Source organism: Nylanderia fulva, unplaced genomic scaffold (assembly GCF_048542155.1).
Source record: "Nylanderia fulva isolate GAGA-0341 unplaced genomic scaffold, ASM4854215v1 Scaffold37, whole genome shotgun sequence".
Lineage (NCBI taxonomy): Eukaryota > Metazoa > Arthropoda > Insecta > Hymenoptera > Formicidae > Nylanderia > Nylanderia fulva.
Window position 1 is genome coordinate 1692321 of NW_028190444.1, and position 15996 is coordinate 1708316.

At 36.4% G+C, this 15996-nt stretch overlaps 2 protein-coding genes across 5 annotated transcripts; both read right to left on the minus strand.

Moving 5' to 3' along the window:
- Nucleotides 1-5892: 5892 nt before the first annotated feature.
- Nucleotides 5893-13411, minus strand: LOC114935777 (alpha-N-acetylgalactosaminidase). 4 transcript variants are annotated; one of them, XM_029308673.2, is made up of 8 exons: nucleotides 12477-13411; nucleotides 7798-7968; nucleotides 7534-7708; nucleotides 7221-7395; nucleotides 7041-7135; nucleotides 6610-6969; nucleotides 6289-6453; nucleotides 5893-6198 (listed from the first exon to the last, which is right to left on the minus strand). In XM_029308673.2, exons 2-8 carry the CDS (start codon nucleotides 7965-7967, stop codon nucleotides 6019-6021), a joined length of 1320 nt encoding a protein of 439 aa, XP_029164506.1. In that variant the 5' UTR covers nucleotide 7968; nucleotides 12477-13411; the 3' UTR covers nucleotides 5893-6018. The 4 variants fall into 4 exon arrangements, with proteins under 4 accessions (XP_029164506.1, XP_029164505.1, XP_029164508.1 ...); XM_029308672.2 differs by lacking the exon at nucleotides 12477-13411 and adding an exon at nucleotides 9445-9476; XM_029308675.2 differs by lacking the exon at nucleotides 12477-13411 and adding an exon at nucleotides 9458-9474.
- Nucleotides 13412-13486: 75 nt separating this feature from the next.
- On the minus strand, nucleotides 13487-15141 carry Mp20 (muscle-specific protein 20 transgelin). The gene is made up of 4 exons (XM_029308678.2): nucleotides 15058-15141; nucleotides 14511-14722; nucleotides 14322-14442; nucleotides 13487-14236 (listed from the first exon to the last, which is right to left on the minus strand). Exons 1-4 carry the CDS (start codon nucleotides 15085-15087, stop codon nucleotides 14045-14047), a joined length of 555 nt encoding a protein of 184 aa, XP_029164511.1. The 5' UTR covers nucleotides 15088-15141; the 3' UTR covers nucleotides 13487-14044.
- Between the last annotated feature and the right edge of the window lie 855 nt (nucleotides 15142-15996).

Consider the following 15996-nt stretch of genomic DNA (forward strand, 5'->3'; position numbering starts at 1 on the left):
CGCGACGGCTAATGTCAACCGTCGTCATTCAACGCAAACGAACGGATGGACGGATGGATGGATGGATGGATGGATGGACGGACGGGCGGATGCACGTCGACGTAATATTGACGTGCGCACACCGAAAGATGCAGCGGTGCAGTGGTTGATGATGATGCACGAAATGCAACTATGAGATCTCTAATAAGAATTTCTCTAGGAAGCTCCTTCTCTCTTTCAAGCAAGGAAAGAGTGTCAACTTTAGGTTTTTTCCCTTCAGCTAAACTAGCTGCACTAGTTCAGAGCCTATCCTAATACACATGTCCCGAAGATGTTCAGAGAACATCCTGAGGGTGTCCTCTGGATATCCTTTGGATATTCGCCGAATATCTTTTGGATATGTTGTGCTATTAGGGTATTTTTTTATTCCACTTTGGGAGGAAAGAAGTAAACTAGTGCAACCAGTTCAACTATAAAAAATAGACCTAAAAGTTTGTACTTTAGGTCTGTTCTCCTTCAGCTGCGCTAGTTCAGAGCCTATCTTTTTACTCCACTTTGGGAGGAAAGAAATAAACTACTGCAGCCAGTTCAACTATAAAGAATAGACCTAAAAGTATCACCTTTAGATTTGTTCTCTTCAGCTAAAATTGACATGAACTTTTAGGTTTGTTTCTTTATAACTGGTTGCACTAGTTCAGAGTCTATCCTTATGACTCCACATTTTTTTGGGAAGGAAAGAAAATTGGTGTAACCGATTCAGCTATAAAAAAACAGACCTATTATTAGAGAGATCTTTAGGATACTGAAATATCTTTTTTTTTTATTTTTTAGTTCAGTCTTTGAAAATCAGATTTTGAAACCTTCGCGCTTAAAAACAACATAGTGAAAATGTAATATACACTACCGTATCTATTGCATCATATCGTTATGCTTTTCAGTCGATTGAATTATCGTCAGGCTATTATGCGCCTATGTCGAGGACGAAGAGATATATCGTTCTATATATGTTACTAATGACAACGATTTATAAATAGAATGCGAAAAGTATCCCACGCGAAGGTTTACGTCACGGAACATCGCCTGTCTGTTCGGAACAAGTGAAACGTCAACTGATCAAGGCTCTTTGACGTAGATTAGCGACTTAAAACTAACTTTTTCATCAGTTAAAAAACAAAAAAGAACAAAAGAGAACAGGGATTTCCATTTAATGTACAAATTTAAAACCCAAGATGTCACGATGCGCCCCAAGTCGGACCTGCAGAAGAGGCTCCTCATCCCCGCGTTCTTTCACGACGCGGCGAGAAACGGAGAACCACTGTCAGCCACGACTGTATACTACTACGTAACGGGTGAGTTGTAAGTGTGTGCGCTGCTCCCGACGGCGTGGGTGGTACGTGGAGCAACGGCAATGTGCCAACCCGATGTGAGAGAGAGAGAGGCAGCCATGAATGAAAGTGCCGCGTATCGATTTATCTGCGCCGCCCTACATACGAAATATGATAAATAGAGAGCGCGCTTATATATGCCGATTCGCGATGACATTTTAATCGGTTCAATCCGTACCTTCCGTTCTCTTCCCGTCCTTTCGATTTTAATTAACCCCGATTGCGAGCCTTTATTATGCGAGGCAAAGCATTATCCTCTAAGGTGTTTGATGTAATATTCTAATAACGATGTTGAATCAGGATTACTCGATACGGAATACAATGGTGGGAAAAAGTAGAGTTCATGATTCAGAACACTAAGTAAGTAGGTGATGGAATTAATTGTGAGAATCAGGTAGAATTGCAAAAGAAATAGATGAAGAAATTGACGTCATACACAACAATTATATAATGTGCACTCTATCAAATCCGTGAATTAAACCTACAATCAGACGATTCTGTGCCAAATTTCTAAACCCAAATTTAGGACATTATGTAACCTGCTACTGATGCGGAAAATACTGATCCTTTTCAAAGATACGCGAATTGCGGGATTCGCTGAGCCGTGGGATGAAAAAATTGCAACAAATCCGACCTGGAATTTCGCGATCCGCAAATAACCGCGAATTATCGACTCTCTGTGTAAGACGGCAGTAAACGCGTCACCGTTCAAAACGATTCTCGATGTGGCGCCATTATTCATTCATGCGAGCTGCCTCTACAACAATGACTGGGCCGAGAGAGCGAGAGAGAAGGAGAGACGTTCGAGTTATCACGCTCGTCGAAGCTCGAACGATGCGGAAGAGAAACCTCGGGGACGCGAAAGGACCTGGAGGATCAGCTTCGCCCGAAAACGGCGAACAACCGGATGCTCCGAGTCATCAGCGATCAAAAAAACGAATCCCACTAATCGATCAATATCGTCCAAAAAAGAGAACCACTTCTCTCTTATCTCTTCAATAATCTAAACAATCACTCCAAGAGACGCGATTTGATTCGGGGCCGGCGACGGCCGCCATATCGGCGCGGATTCGTCCAGCTCGCAGGAGACAGACGCAAGAACACCCATCAGGATTCGGAACCACCAGGTCTACAGTCTATCTTGTCTATCTAGGTCTACGAAGGGAAGAAGAAACTTCAGGGGATCGTTGGAGACTCACCTGGGTCATGAGAGCCGCGGAATCTTCATGCTGGCTTCGAGAGGGTGCAGCAGCGCGTTGACAGCTACGGCGGAAGCGGAAGCGAAGGCGGAGACGTCGAATGCTGGTGCTGGTCGCGCGGAATCAGCGTCGCGCGAATGTTTGCGTCTCATCGCGAAGGATTATTTTCCCCTTCACATTTCTTCCTGCGTCCACTTCTTCTTCTTCTTCTTCCTCTTTCTCTTCACCCTTTCTTCTCTCTTTCCGCCACCCTCTCGACTCCCCCGGAACCTTCTTTCCGCCTCTGTCTCTCGCTCTCGAGGGGTGAACTCGCGTGACGAAAGGGTGTGTTACGCGCGCACAACGCGGCGGAGGCGCGTTTCGTGCTCGAGGAATCGAGCTGACCGACCGACCTTCTGACAATGGCTGCGACTTCTCTGGGGGTTGAAGGGAGCACGCGCGAGAGAGGCGACGCGACGCGACGCGACGCGACGCGGGCGTCGCTGTGACGCATTACCAGCAGTCCGCGAAGGGGGAGAGACGGGGAGAGTGGGTGTACGGGGATATACAGGATGTCTCATTTCCCTAACAGCACACATATCCCGAAGACGATGTTTCGGAGAACATTCTCTGGATATCCTGGGATGTTCTCTCCGTCCAAACAAAATCAATTTTTATTCTATCTAAAACAACAAGATAAATATATACGTACTTTTATCTTATCTTTATCTATAGCCAATTTTTAAACTTTATATATATATATATATATATATGTTACTCGAAATTCTATATAATAGCACAACATATCCTATGAATATTTTTAGATAAAACTTTTTTCCTATATCCTATGAATATTTTTAGATAAAAATTGATTTTGTTTGGACCGAGATATACTTGTATACAGGATGTTTCATATACATATATAGCCGGTATTTTGTGCTTAGATGATTTCAGAAAAGATGAGATAAAAACAGTGTTGGATGATTTTAAAATTTGTTAGCTAAAAAGTATGTAAATTTATCTTAGAGAGGATAAAGATGATTTTGTTTCAAATATATCTAGATGAAAAATAAAATTATATAGCGATTCATCTAACTTCCAGATAATATTATTTTTAAACCCGCTTATGTAAACACTTGTGTTATAAAAAAATGTAAATTATAAAGGGGATATAAAAATATATTCGTACTTTTATTTATAAGTTTTTATCGCTTACCACTCTCAAATTATCTGAACATTATTACAGATAATTGAGTAAAGATAACACTTTAATCTAAGGTGTAAATATAAAAAATATATGTTTTTATTTCCTATATAAAGATAAGATGACGCCAAAATTATCTAGATGATCATCTATATAATTTTATTTAGATAACAGCAAACACATAGTTTTGAAGCTGTATATTATATTGATCTCGCAAAATAGAAAATAATTTGAACAACGTAATCTGATGTCAAAGATGGTCTTTATATGGTCAACTCAGTTCATGGTTTTCTCTATATACTTTTGAATATATCAATAAAACACACACGTGTATAGTATTAATAGTATATGATGTATACATATATATATATATATATATACAGAGATTCTTATATAAAATGTGATGCTCAAAAGAAGGTTCATCAACCGGGATATAAAAATTTATTCCATTCTCAAATTATCTCTTTCTTTAATCTTTTCAAGCATTTCACTGGACTTTCATTGTTGACATACTTTTTCTAGACATTCTGCTTCGAGTCATTTAAAATAATAGGTTGTTTTATTGTAGTAAACTTCATTTTTTTGAATTACTCACAGAAAATAATCCAATGGTCTCCTCGAAAAAAAATAGTCCAATTTCCATCGGTAGAAACTCGACACGAGTTCAATCAGATTGGAAAACTTTTCATTTAATGCTCCTCAAAGTTATACGATAATAAGTTGAAATCACCTTCTGTGTTGCAGTTTCTATAGAAGCAATAAAAATTGATTATTGATAAAATCATATTCAGAGTACGTCATCAAAAAAATATAGACCGATAATGTTAATGACACCTTAAAGGATCATCGAAATGATGTTGATTTCGAATGAAAAACAATGTAATTAATTATTCACTTATCCTCTTCTTTGTAAAATTTTCGACAAAAATCAAACGCAAAAAATATAGATATAAAATATACATATAAACAAGAATTAATATGAAAAAATCTTAGCTTTGTAAGTTTGATAATGATCGATTGACATTTCTAGACAATTTGCACCCAGTTCAAAATAATGAATGACGAATGACAGTATATCGGGATATTGTTTTTCTTCTGTAATTTCTATATTACTCTTGAAATATTAAAATTATGTCAACAATGTTTTAAAGTGTCATCTGTCACTTGTCTAAAATTTTTATAAGACTGAACTGTGCCAAATTTATTCGTCCGATAAGAAAATTTCAAGTGAAAAATCTTGATCATACAAAAGCGTCCTATAAAATATTGTCTATTTACAAACATCCATATATGAGTGCAAATAAAATGTTGAAAATTACAAATATACTTTTTTACAGTAAGAAGAGCGGCATCGACATATTTTGATGTATTAAAAAGTATATACTTATATATAACTCTCTATATTAAACTATATAACTTATATATAACTCTATTTAAAAAAATGACCTTATCTATAAAAAAAAATATTGGCATTAAATTATGTCCCTCTCCTCATGTAATTTTCGTCTGAAATATCTTTCGACATCAACAGTTTCAAAATGTATTTGAAATGGAACACTGTATATATTTCTCATGTCAATTGCGAGTAGATAGTGAGTGTGGGTAGCTGGATATATATAAATGTACGAGAAATGTGTGCTTTGACATCTATAGCGAATTTATAATAGCCTCCGTAGAGTGACTCCGCGATACATTTGTGATATCCCTTCGCGTCCTCGTGACGCATTACGAACGTCAGAGGGAAGATTAGAAACAGCGAATGTAAAGAGATACGTTTCGCGCTGGCACGTGTGGCAATTTATACAGGATATTTGATTCGATATTACTTGTTTAAAAAAAACTGAATTTTTCTAAAAAAAAAAATATCAACGATATTAAAAGCATCAATCAATAATTTTTACGAATTAAATTTTACGAGAGAAATTCTTTTGATCGGTAAAAGCGTTCGTCAGCAAGCAGTCTATATAAAGTGTGTTTACATGTATGCAAATGTATGTGTACACATGCGGATTGAGATACTCTGTAATATTCTTATGCATCGTCATGTCGCGTTGAAATCCTAAAAACGCTTGAAAGAGAATTAACATAAAGTGGATGCAAAATAATGCAGATAAAATGTCACTTTAAATATATATAAATGATTGAATAAAGTTTATAAAATTCTTTATTTCTCCTAGCCTTTCTTATAATATGTTAATATAGAACGTAGAACTTACATATATATTTATGTATAAAACGCCGATGAAAATTCGATAATACTTTAAACTTACGATCATTTAAAGGAATTTTGCCTAACTTTAAAGATCTGATTTAAGGGCGAGTACGGCGAATAGCGAAACGCATCGTCTATGTTCAAGTTGCATCGCAGAATTACTACACCCGACGGGTTCACTTTGACCTTGATCTTGGTCTGTGGTGTCAGTATGCCGTAATCTACGTCTTCGTACAAATCCTGAAAGATACAACGAGCGTTGATGAACCGAGAGTTCTTCTTATCAAATCTCGTACACTTTTTCCCAAATTAAATCATTGCGCTACGAACCTCCACTCGGTATCCTCCAAGATACTGCAGACCCAATTCCTTCAACGTGACCGATACGTCCGATGGCGTACCGTCAGTTCGCCTGTTGATAAACGCGATCGCGTACGAGTAGTAGTTTTGGTAAACCGGAGTGATGGGCCTCGCCCAAATTTCAATGCCCTTGTGCTGCAATCAATGGATTACACTATTGTATTTCGCTGTGATTTAATAATTAAATGCCACTAATATATGCCGGAATCGACCTGGATCTCACGTTTCAACTGACTTATCGCACTTATATATATTTATAAACACTGATTAATTTTTTGTTACATCACTCACTTTGTATATCCTTCGACCTTGAATACCCAGCGGATCTTGATCCACAGCGATGATCTTCTTGTTTTGCAAAATGGCTTTGTACTCTGGCCTGATCGTCCTGAGATCAACGGACATGAGCAACGGAGCTGCTAGTATAGCCCAGATCGCCATTTGCGTCTTGCTCTGCTCGTAGCTTAGCCCAAAGTTACCGATGATTAACATGTCCGGGTCGTTCCAATGTCCTGGGCCGGCAATGGGCACAATCACGTCTTGATTGTTGCCGTAGTAATCGATGATACTCTCCACGCTGGCCCACGAATCCTGGATGTCATCAAAGTTGCGCCAGAGATTGCAGTTCTCCGCGATCGCGGTGTAATTTGGCTGAAAATAAGACAAATGTGAAAATAATCTGCAGGAACTGAATCAAATAAAAAAGATGTATCATTCCTTACCTGCATACCAGCATAGATTTGATAGACGGGCCAGCTGCAGGAATATATCATGTGCTTTCCAGTTTGATTTAAATGGAATCCAAACTCGGGATAGCCTTTGTTGAATGTCATATAATTTTAATACTAATTTATTCAGTTAAGAGAGAAAACTCATTGATTATTTATAAGATATGATTGTACCTCTGTCCATATCGGTGGGATGTGAATAGCATCCGTCCAGTTTCACATAATCTACATCCCAGGATCCAAATGTAGCGGCGTCTATATCCAAGTAGCCCAATATACCTGGATAGCCAGCGCAAGTGTAGTTACCGTAATCTTCATAGATGCCAAACTTGAGGCCCTTTGAATGTACCTGACAAAACAAAGATATTCCTTTTTCACAAAGTACTCCGGTGAATGATTTTGGCAAATAAACCCAGCAAGCTCATGCAAGAATAAAATAGAGATTTGATGTGAAGCGAAGCTTTTAGAACAATTAACACCAAATTACATAATCAGAAAGACTCTTCATGCCATATGGGAAGCGTTCTCTGTCCGGTACAAGCTGTCCATTTATGTCTCTCTCTTTCTCCAACCAACAATCATCCACATTAATGTACTCGTATCCCACTGCGGCATATCCCTCAGCCACCACTATATCTGTCATGGTCCGGAAGAGACGATCACTGCAAAAGCACAGTAAAAACCAATTACAAAGTATCCTCCAAGTTTACACCATAGACATCCCAGATTCATGCAGCGCATCCTTTCTCACCTTATACAATTATCAGGATCATTCTTGCAATCGGTGTTACACCTGAATCTCTCCCAGGCGAGCCATCCCATCGGAGGGCTCCTGGCCAGACCGTTTTCCAGGGCCGAGACCAGGAGGGCCGGCGACAGCAGGAGGCAGCAGCACAAGGTCCACAGGTTGCGCAGCAACATTCTGGAGGGCAGAGGGAATAAAAGCGCTGCTCTTTCAGGTGAACGACGGTGCGGGATGTCGCGGGAGACTACCAAATCGGCAGCATAGCCCGGAGATTTGCGTGACAAGTGGCTTTCCGCGACGGTGCGATATCATCTGGGGGAGAGAGAGTGTGGCCAGCTGGTGTGCGCGCGTGTGCTCGAGGCGGAGAGGAATTGACGCGAGGCGAATGCGACGAGACGCGCCTACCGTACTGATCTGATATAAGAGGAGGCAGGCTCGCTCGCTCGCTCGCTCGCCGCGAGTACTTTCACCCAATGCCCCATTTCATTTTTACGCGCGATCACCGCGTCGAGTCGAATGCCGCGCCTGCCTGGCCCCGTCCCGTCTGTCTCTCCCGCCGATTCGCCTTCGCCGATGGACGAGTGACGTCGTATCAGGGGCTCCTGTCGGCTCGCCGCGCCGGTCGCGAGAGAATCGGAGGTTTCCCCGTCCCGTCCTAGAGCGCGAGGCTGCTCGCGTATGACATTTGCACGATCGAGATTAGGTTAAGTTAAGGCATCTGCACGCGAGATGACAGATGGGATGGGGTTAGATCGCTTCTCTCGACGAATGCGACTTGAAACTTGCGAGACTTTTTTTATATTTCGCCTTTTCGAGGAAATACAAAATCATTCGCGACCGATCAGCTGATTTTGACAGATCACTTTCTCCCCCGCTCGATGACAGATGGGATGGGGTTAGATCGCGAGTCTCGATGATGCGACTTGAAATGTGACTTTTTTTTATATTTCGCTTTTTCGAGGAACAAAAAAATAATTCGCGAATCGATCAGCTGATTTTGACAGGTCACTCTTTTGCCCGCTCGATTCAATTTTCTTTTATCGATCTCTGGTGCTTACGTGGAATAAGGCACTTGAATTTCGAGTTTAGATATATCTTATATCGATATATAATGTTTTGTGTGAAATTTATCTTTTTATTCGGAATATTTTTTTAGCAGTTTTTCGCTTTCGAAATTTAAATTAATTTATTCTCAAATCTCGTTTTGTGAGTTGTTTTCTTCGTAAAATTATTAAAATCTCTGTGAATAATATATTTAAATATATATACTTTGATTAAAAAATGAAAATTGTGAATTTTCTTAATGATTTTAAGAAATAAAATCGAAAATTATTCATATTTCTATTTTTTATAAATTTCTAATTTATTATATCTCATATAAGATCGAAACTCCAAAATTATGAATAAAAATTACATAAAGATATATAACATTGTTTTTTTAAAACCTATATATACTCAAAATGCGATATGCGTTAAACAAATAATTAAGATCGTTTACGATGAGTTTAGCGCGATATGTTTCAAGGCTTTCGCGTTATTTAAAGCACGTGTTTTAAAACGTTTAAATCGCGCAGTGAGAATTTGTTGAAAACTATAGCGAAAAAGAGAAAATCTGTAAATATAAAAACGTGCGAAAAATATAGGATCGATAACCTTGCGTTCTTACACATTGATCTTGTTGATGTTTTGATTTATACTACGGGGTTTATAGTTGACGTTTGAGCTCACGTTGCTAATAAAAATGAAAGCACACATCAAAACAGCTGGTGGAAGGGCGGAGACGTGACGGCGCGTTAAGAAAGCGAGAGGAAACTAAAGTGAGAGACAGAGATAGAGATAAAATGGCGAGATCGGCCGAGTGATACGGCGGAAGGAGAAAAAGAGACGACGACAGGCAATAATAATAATATTGTCAGTAAAGACCGCGACGTCACAAACTCAGTCATGTCACTATATAGCATGTCTCTTAGATTGCCGATTTCTTTCGCTTTTTTAAATTATATATAATAATTATGATTATATAATAATTGTATAATACTCTAATTATAACAATTATATAATCAAAGAATATAATTATTGTTATATAATAACTGTATAATAATAATTCAAATATATGATAAATAAAATGTAATAATTTTTATGTAATAAAATTTAGTTGAAATTATATAATTGTTACAATAATTATATTATTATATATAATGATTATTAATAAATTATTATTGTAAACATATCTCTTTCATTCTTTAAATTTATCTATCTATTTTTCTTTTTCATTTTTTTTTCTCTATCAATTCAGAATTTTAAAAAATTTGCTCTTCCTTTGAATAAATACCGAAATTTATTTGCAAATTTAAAAAATTGAAAATAACAAAATAAAAATTAAATTTAACAAAGTTATGAAAGAATAAAAAACAAAAAAAATTTAATCCTGGAAAAAATTCTGCGGACGCCCATAATAGTGATATATTATTATGATTATTATAATGTGTCGTCGCGGAAACATTAACTTGTATGTCTCTCTATCTCGCTGCTTATATCTTTTTTATGTTTTCAGCTGACTATTTAATAAAATTATTTCCGCATAGGGCGGGAACATAAATGTATATGTTGCGAGTCGAGAAAGTAGAATAAAATAATAACGTAGATGCAAACCGGTTTTTGCAATTCTTATTTTACTCGTCGCTCTTTATGGATGCAAAAATAAAAAGAACGAATTATAATAAAGGAGAAAAATAAAGAATAAACGTACCTCGATTGAGCAAAAAAGAGGGACAACGTCGATTCGCTTTACATCGACACAGTAAAAAAATCACCGTGACACTCTTTTATTTATACATCTTCATCTATATGTATATTGATCGATCGATCGATCGATTTAGATCCGCTCGTAATATCTTAATCGATAAATTAAAAAGATTCCCAATTCGGATAAAATTAAAGTTCATTGCACGTGTTATATATTATTCGAATATCTTAATTGATAAATTAAAAAGATTCCCGATTCGGATAAAATTAAAGTTTATTTACATTATTCGAATATCTTAATCGATCAATTAAAAAGGTTCCCAATTCCAATAAAATTATAATTCATTGCACGTGTTATATATTATTTTGATACAATTCGACAATTTTCTGATTATTAAAAATTATTGTGTGTTATTAGACTGCAATAATATTATATAGCGAAAGAATGCCGAAGATAATTAAGGATTAATTAATCTCATTTACGTTCCTTGATTTTCTGGGACGCTGTGATGAAAGATTAGCATGGATTTTTTATCAAAAAATGAACAATGAACTTCGCGCATAATATAATTTTTCGATACAATAAATCATTTCTCTCTTCAGACTTGTAGATTGCGCGTATCAAGTGAAAGAATCTTAAAACTTTATATTTAAATCGATATTTGCATCTACTTGCTCTTGATAATCGGCGGTGCTGATACGGATTTAATATTGTATTTGTGATTTTTTCATATATATTTGTGTTTATATTTATCTGTTTTTTTTTCTTCGTATAGCTGGATATCGTAATTGAAATTTATTTGTTATATCATAAACACGATTGTGATATAAGAAATAATAAATAACACAGATTTACATCTTGCCAAAATCTTATCAATCTGAATATATATATTTTATTAAAATATTTCATTTTTTATCTATTATATAAAATATATAAAATATTCCAGATAGCAAACGTACGTCATTTTGCGACGTCGAATGACATCAGTTTGCTACTTGGGATATATTATTAAAAACATTATATTATTTTTTATTTCTTAAAATATTTTTTTAAAATTTATTTATTAAAATATTTTATTAAAATTTTATATTCAGAAGAAATAGCCGCGATATATGTAAACTACAACTTTTTTTCTAAAAAAATGCATCTAAATCTTACATCTCTTTGTAAAAAGACATAAAGGAGTGCATACACAGCTTATTCTCTCACCTTCCAATCTCCCTCTCTTCTCTTCATCTTAGAATGGAGAGTTTGATTTCTTGAAACGCCCGCGTTTCCCTCTCTTTCTCTCTTCTAAATGACTCTATTCTTTCTCTCTCCATCTTAAGGAAAAGAACTGACAACAAAGACGATCGACCGTAATGATACCGAATTATGCCTGTCCTAATCGCATGAGAACTAGAACCGCATTAGAGCTAGAAATTAGAAAGAGAGCGCGCTGGGTCGAGGCCGATGAAATAATTCCTCAACATCGGGTTTGCATTCCAAACTATCGTAACCCTGGCACGATCCACATTTGACTTCTCTTGTAGTACCACGAGAGACGCGATTTGCCGATATCGCTTTTGTACCTCATATTTTCCTCGAAAAAAAAAGAAAAAAAGAAAAAATTGTATAGCGGCACGAGAGATATCTGAGAATTTCTCGCCTTTTTCAACCTCGTTAAAAGAGAATCTCCTTTAGATCCTCCTAAAAAATGTGATGATAATGTCTAATAACAAAGTACCTTTTTTAGAAACTTCGCGCGTCTTATAATTCGCAGACAATAGAAATCGTATATCTGTATATGGTGAGAATTAAACGGTGCACGCAAGCGTGCGTATAATTTTATTACTCTCGCAACTTGAATCAAACGATATATATGTATATATATATAACTTTTATATAGCTACGCAATCGATCTTCTTATACATGTATTATACGAGAAAAAGTGACATACCTTTTTCCGTCACGCGTTGCGCGAGAATGTTATTTTATAATAACGCGTTTCTGTATAATACATATGCCTTATATATATATAGAAAGAGAGAGATAGCGACTCTCTTATAATTATATCTGTTCTATAAATACGTGCAAACATTCGTATATATACTTTCGAAAGTTTCAATTGTACAACATAACAATCGCAATTTTTTTCTCACTCTGTTATCGAGTCGACTCGATGACCTGATAGGTCTCTATCTCGACTCAAAGTTTACGTTTGGATTTTTTCACGATATGTTTTTCTCTCTAATTGCGTAAACAAATGCAACAACAAATTATCGAGCTACGTTTTTAATTAATTTTTTTATATATTAAATGTGTAAGTAAATTCTACGCTTAATTTATAGCTGATTCCAAGGGAAGGGATTTTCCTCCTAGATGTTTATGAATATATATATATATATATATATATATATATATATACATATTTTACGAGTCGCGTGTTTTCGCAATGTTTCGGATAAGCAACATTAACATTGAAACACATTTTTCGGATATCAATAGAACGAAATCCCACGCATCGAAATGTATATATTCCAAGGCGGCTCAAATCTTGGCACAGTTTCAACGCGTTGCACGCAATTTGCATCTCTCATCGCGTCGCGTTTTATTTTTGAACTCATCTCCAGCACGATATCGCCCTCGCATCCTTAAATGGCGACTGTCGAAGAATGGAAGACAAAAATTTAATTATCCAAACAAAATTATTAGAAAATTAATTCGGTCAAAATTCAATTGATTTTTGAACATTTTCGATTTGTTTTCAATGAACGGAAACTAATTTTGATTTAGAATTTTTATATAGAAAACAAATCAATTTAATCAATTAAATTAAAACCTCAAATAGCGAAAAATGGCGGAAGAAAAATTAAATCATCTATAACAAAAAAGTAACTTGATTAAAATTTAATTGACTTGATTAAAATTCTGGAAAAGGGAAGGAAATCTCTATTTATCTCCGATGGATAAAACTAATAATAATTTTATTTGGAATCCTTTAGAGAACAATCAAAACGCGCATCTGTCATTGATCAATTAAATAACAATTCGAGTGCTTTGAAACTACACATATCTGTCATCGACATTGTACATTTTTCGAGACATGAAAACATCAAAGATTTGATTTGATTTAACGAGATAGTACATATCTCGTTTAATTATAAAAATTCATTTATCATATTGTACGAGTATTATCTTTATCTGCTAAGAGACGCACTCCTTTTCTCTCTCTTTCTACCTTTCTATCTTTCGATTAACTAAGATATAGGCCTTATTATGAGATGACACGTTTGCTATCTTGATGATACAGTGGCTATTTTACGAAGTAAAATGAAAAGGCGGATCAGTAAATCTGGTAGCTACCTATCATTTAATTACAAAAGTAAAATAAAATATATATATATATATAGATATATACGCATATTTATGTACATACACATATAGAAAAGTGTGCGATTTTTAGCTCTAAAACGTGGAAGAGAAGATGTGTATATAGTAAAAGCAACTGCGCCGAGAATTTTTAATTTACTTTCCGAGAAGAATTTTACGGGTAGCACCGATGCTTTGGCCGGCTTGAGTCGCGCCCTTATTGGAACCAGCTTGAAGTCCGATCACCGACTCGCCAGCCCTCAATTGTTCCTCCGTAAACTCACGTTTGCACTCATCCGCGGGTTTCGGTCCCAGATAAGGTCCTTGCCATTCGGGATGCTTGTACGTCTGAAGCGAACGAAAACGGTCCATTAAAATTTCTTATAAAATTGGAATTAGTACAATAAAATTGACAATAATCATGGAACCCTACCGTTCGGCCAAGAGCGAACAGGGTCGTCACCACTTGCGCGATGTCCTTCTTTTCCCACAGGTCCACAGTTTGGAAAACGTCCACGTCATCCACCCCATAATCCTTTAGAGCCTTTTGGAACCTGGACAGCGCAACGATATTGTTGGTCGCCTCTTTAAAAAATACAGACAATCGCCGAGTGTTACTCACAGATTGATATTCTCCATCATCTTGAATTGTCCGCCGGTGGTATTGATCTTCGGTACCGATCCAGGGGAGATTTTGTTCATCAAGTGGCAGAGGACCTGGCCGTCCTTCAGCACCTCCTCGAAGGTCTCACCAGGGGGAAACTTCTTGCCAATGATCGACTCGATCCATTCCTGCGCCTCCTTCTCTTGCTCCGGATTGCGTTTTGATGCAATCTGCGTGCAAAGATATGGTACTTTTTTAAATCTTTATATAACAATTAAATTGGAAAATTCACAATATTTATAGGGCAAAAAAAGGAGCTAAGGCTACGCGAAAGTCTTGGAAAATCTTCTCCTTGGAATCTCCTTGGAAAAAATTAGGAGAATTCTACGGGGATCCTAGAACGTTCCGGACTTCTACACCTTTTAAGTACGTTTCATATAGAAATTTATAAATTATTTGAATTTTGTCGGATTACTTTTTGCCCAAAGGGTCACTAGTGATATAATACGGGTGAAGGAATATTTGACACCACTCGCGATCGAAATATATGCATATGTATATGTACCTTAGCGCGCACTTGACGTTCTAGAGCCATGCTTACGATATTTTTGAAAAGACTGAAGTGCCGGGGCCCTCTTAGCCGCGGGCTTTTTATACTTTCGGCGTGAACCACGCAACCACCGTGGCTAAGTCGGGGGAGAAATCCGTCCAACAACGTAAGAGGGTTGTCTATAGTGTGATCCTAAGATACTCCATGAGGAGGTCCAGGTTTGCGTCGGCATAAAGACGCGCTGGAGAAAATATCTCTTCTCGTTTCTTGAATGTGCTTTAGAATCTTCGTTCGTCCATTTCTTTACTTGCTCGTTCGTCCATAAATGTGACACCTAAAATATTTTTCTTTGTATTAGATATGACTTTCGAGACACCCGATATAAGCGAGCGTGATTCCACTTCGTTTCGAGATTCTAATATTAGCGGCTTATTCAGATAAACGAGAAATAGGTTTTCCGAAAATCGCAGAGAGACGCAGCTGCTGTGAAAATTGGACAGCTTAGTAATGATTACAGCATTTCTGGTAAATAAGCCGAAACAACATTCGCGCGAGTGTTCTGTCGCGAGTTGGTCGCCATCCCTTTTATTATACCGAGCCAATGTACAAAAGTAATAATTATTAAAATACACTCTGCTGTGTGAGCGTGATTTTCAATATTACTTATTTAAGAAATGCGCACATCCTGGAAGAATTTGATTTTTTTATTATTAAATCTCTTAATCAGTCACATAGAGATGTAAAAAAAAACAGTTTAAAAAATCAATTATTTTCAATACAAAAAAATTCTATTTTATTTTCTTATAATTTTTTAAAATATAATATTATTTTTCTTTATATTTTTAATTTTTTTCGAAAATAATTTTCAGTAATAAAAATATATATAAAGATATCTGGAAAACATTTTTTTTCTATTTACATTTGTTTACAGCCACAATAATGTATATACTTGAT

What these genes read in the sequence shown, in the direction of transcription:
- LOC114935777 (XM_029308672.2), bottom strand. An exon ending in GATCCTGATAATTGTATAAG is followed by an intron (nt 7,709 to 7,797) that starts GTGAGAAAGGAT and finishes GTGCTTTTGCAG; the next exon opens with TGATCGTCTCTTCCGGACCA. An exon ending in AAGGTCGAAGGATATACAAA is followed by an intron (nt 6,454 to 6,609) that starts GTGAGTGATGTA and finishes CATTGATTGCAG; the next exon opens with CACAAGGGCATTGAAATTTG.
- Mp20 (XM_029308678.2), bottom strand. Translation starts at nt 15,087, where the DNA reads ATGGCTCTAGAACGTCAAGTGCGCGCTAAG. An exon ending in AACGTCAAGTGCGCGCTAAG is followed by an intron (nt 14,723 to 15,057) that starts GTACATATACAT and finishes CTTTGCACGCAG; the next exon opens with ATTGCATCAAAACGCAATCC. An exon ending in TGTTCGCTCTTGGCCGAACG is followed by an intron (nt 14,237 to 14,321) that starts GTAGGGTTCCAT and finishes CGTTCGCTTCAG; the next exon opens with ACGTACAAGCATCCCGAATG.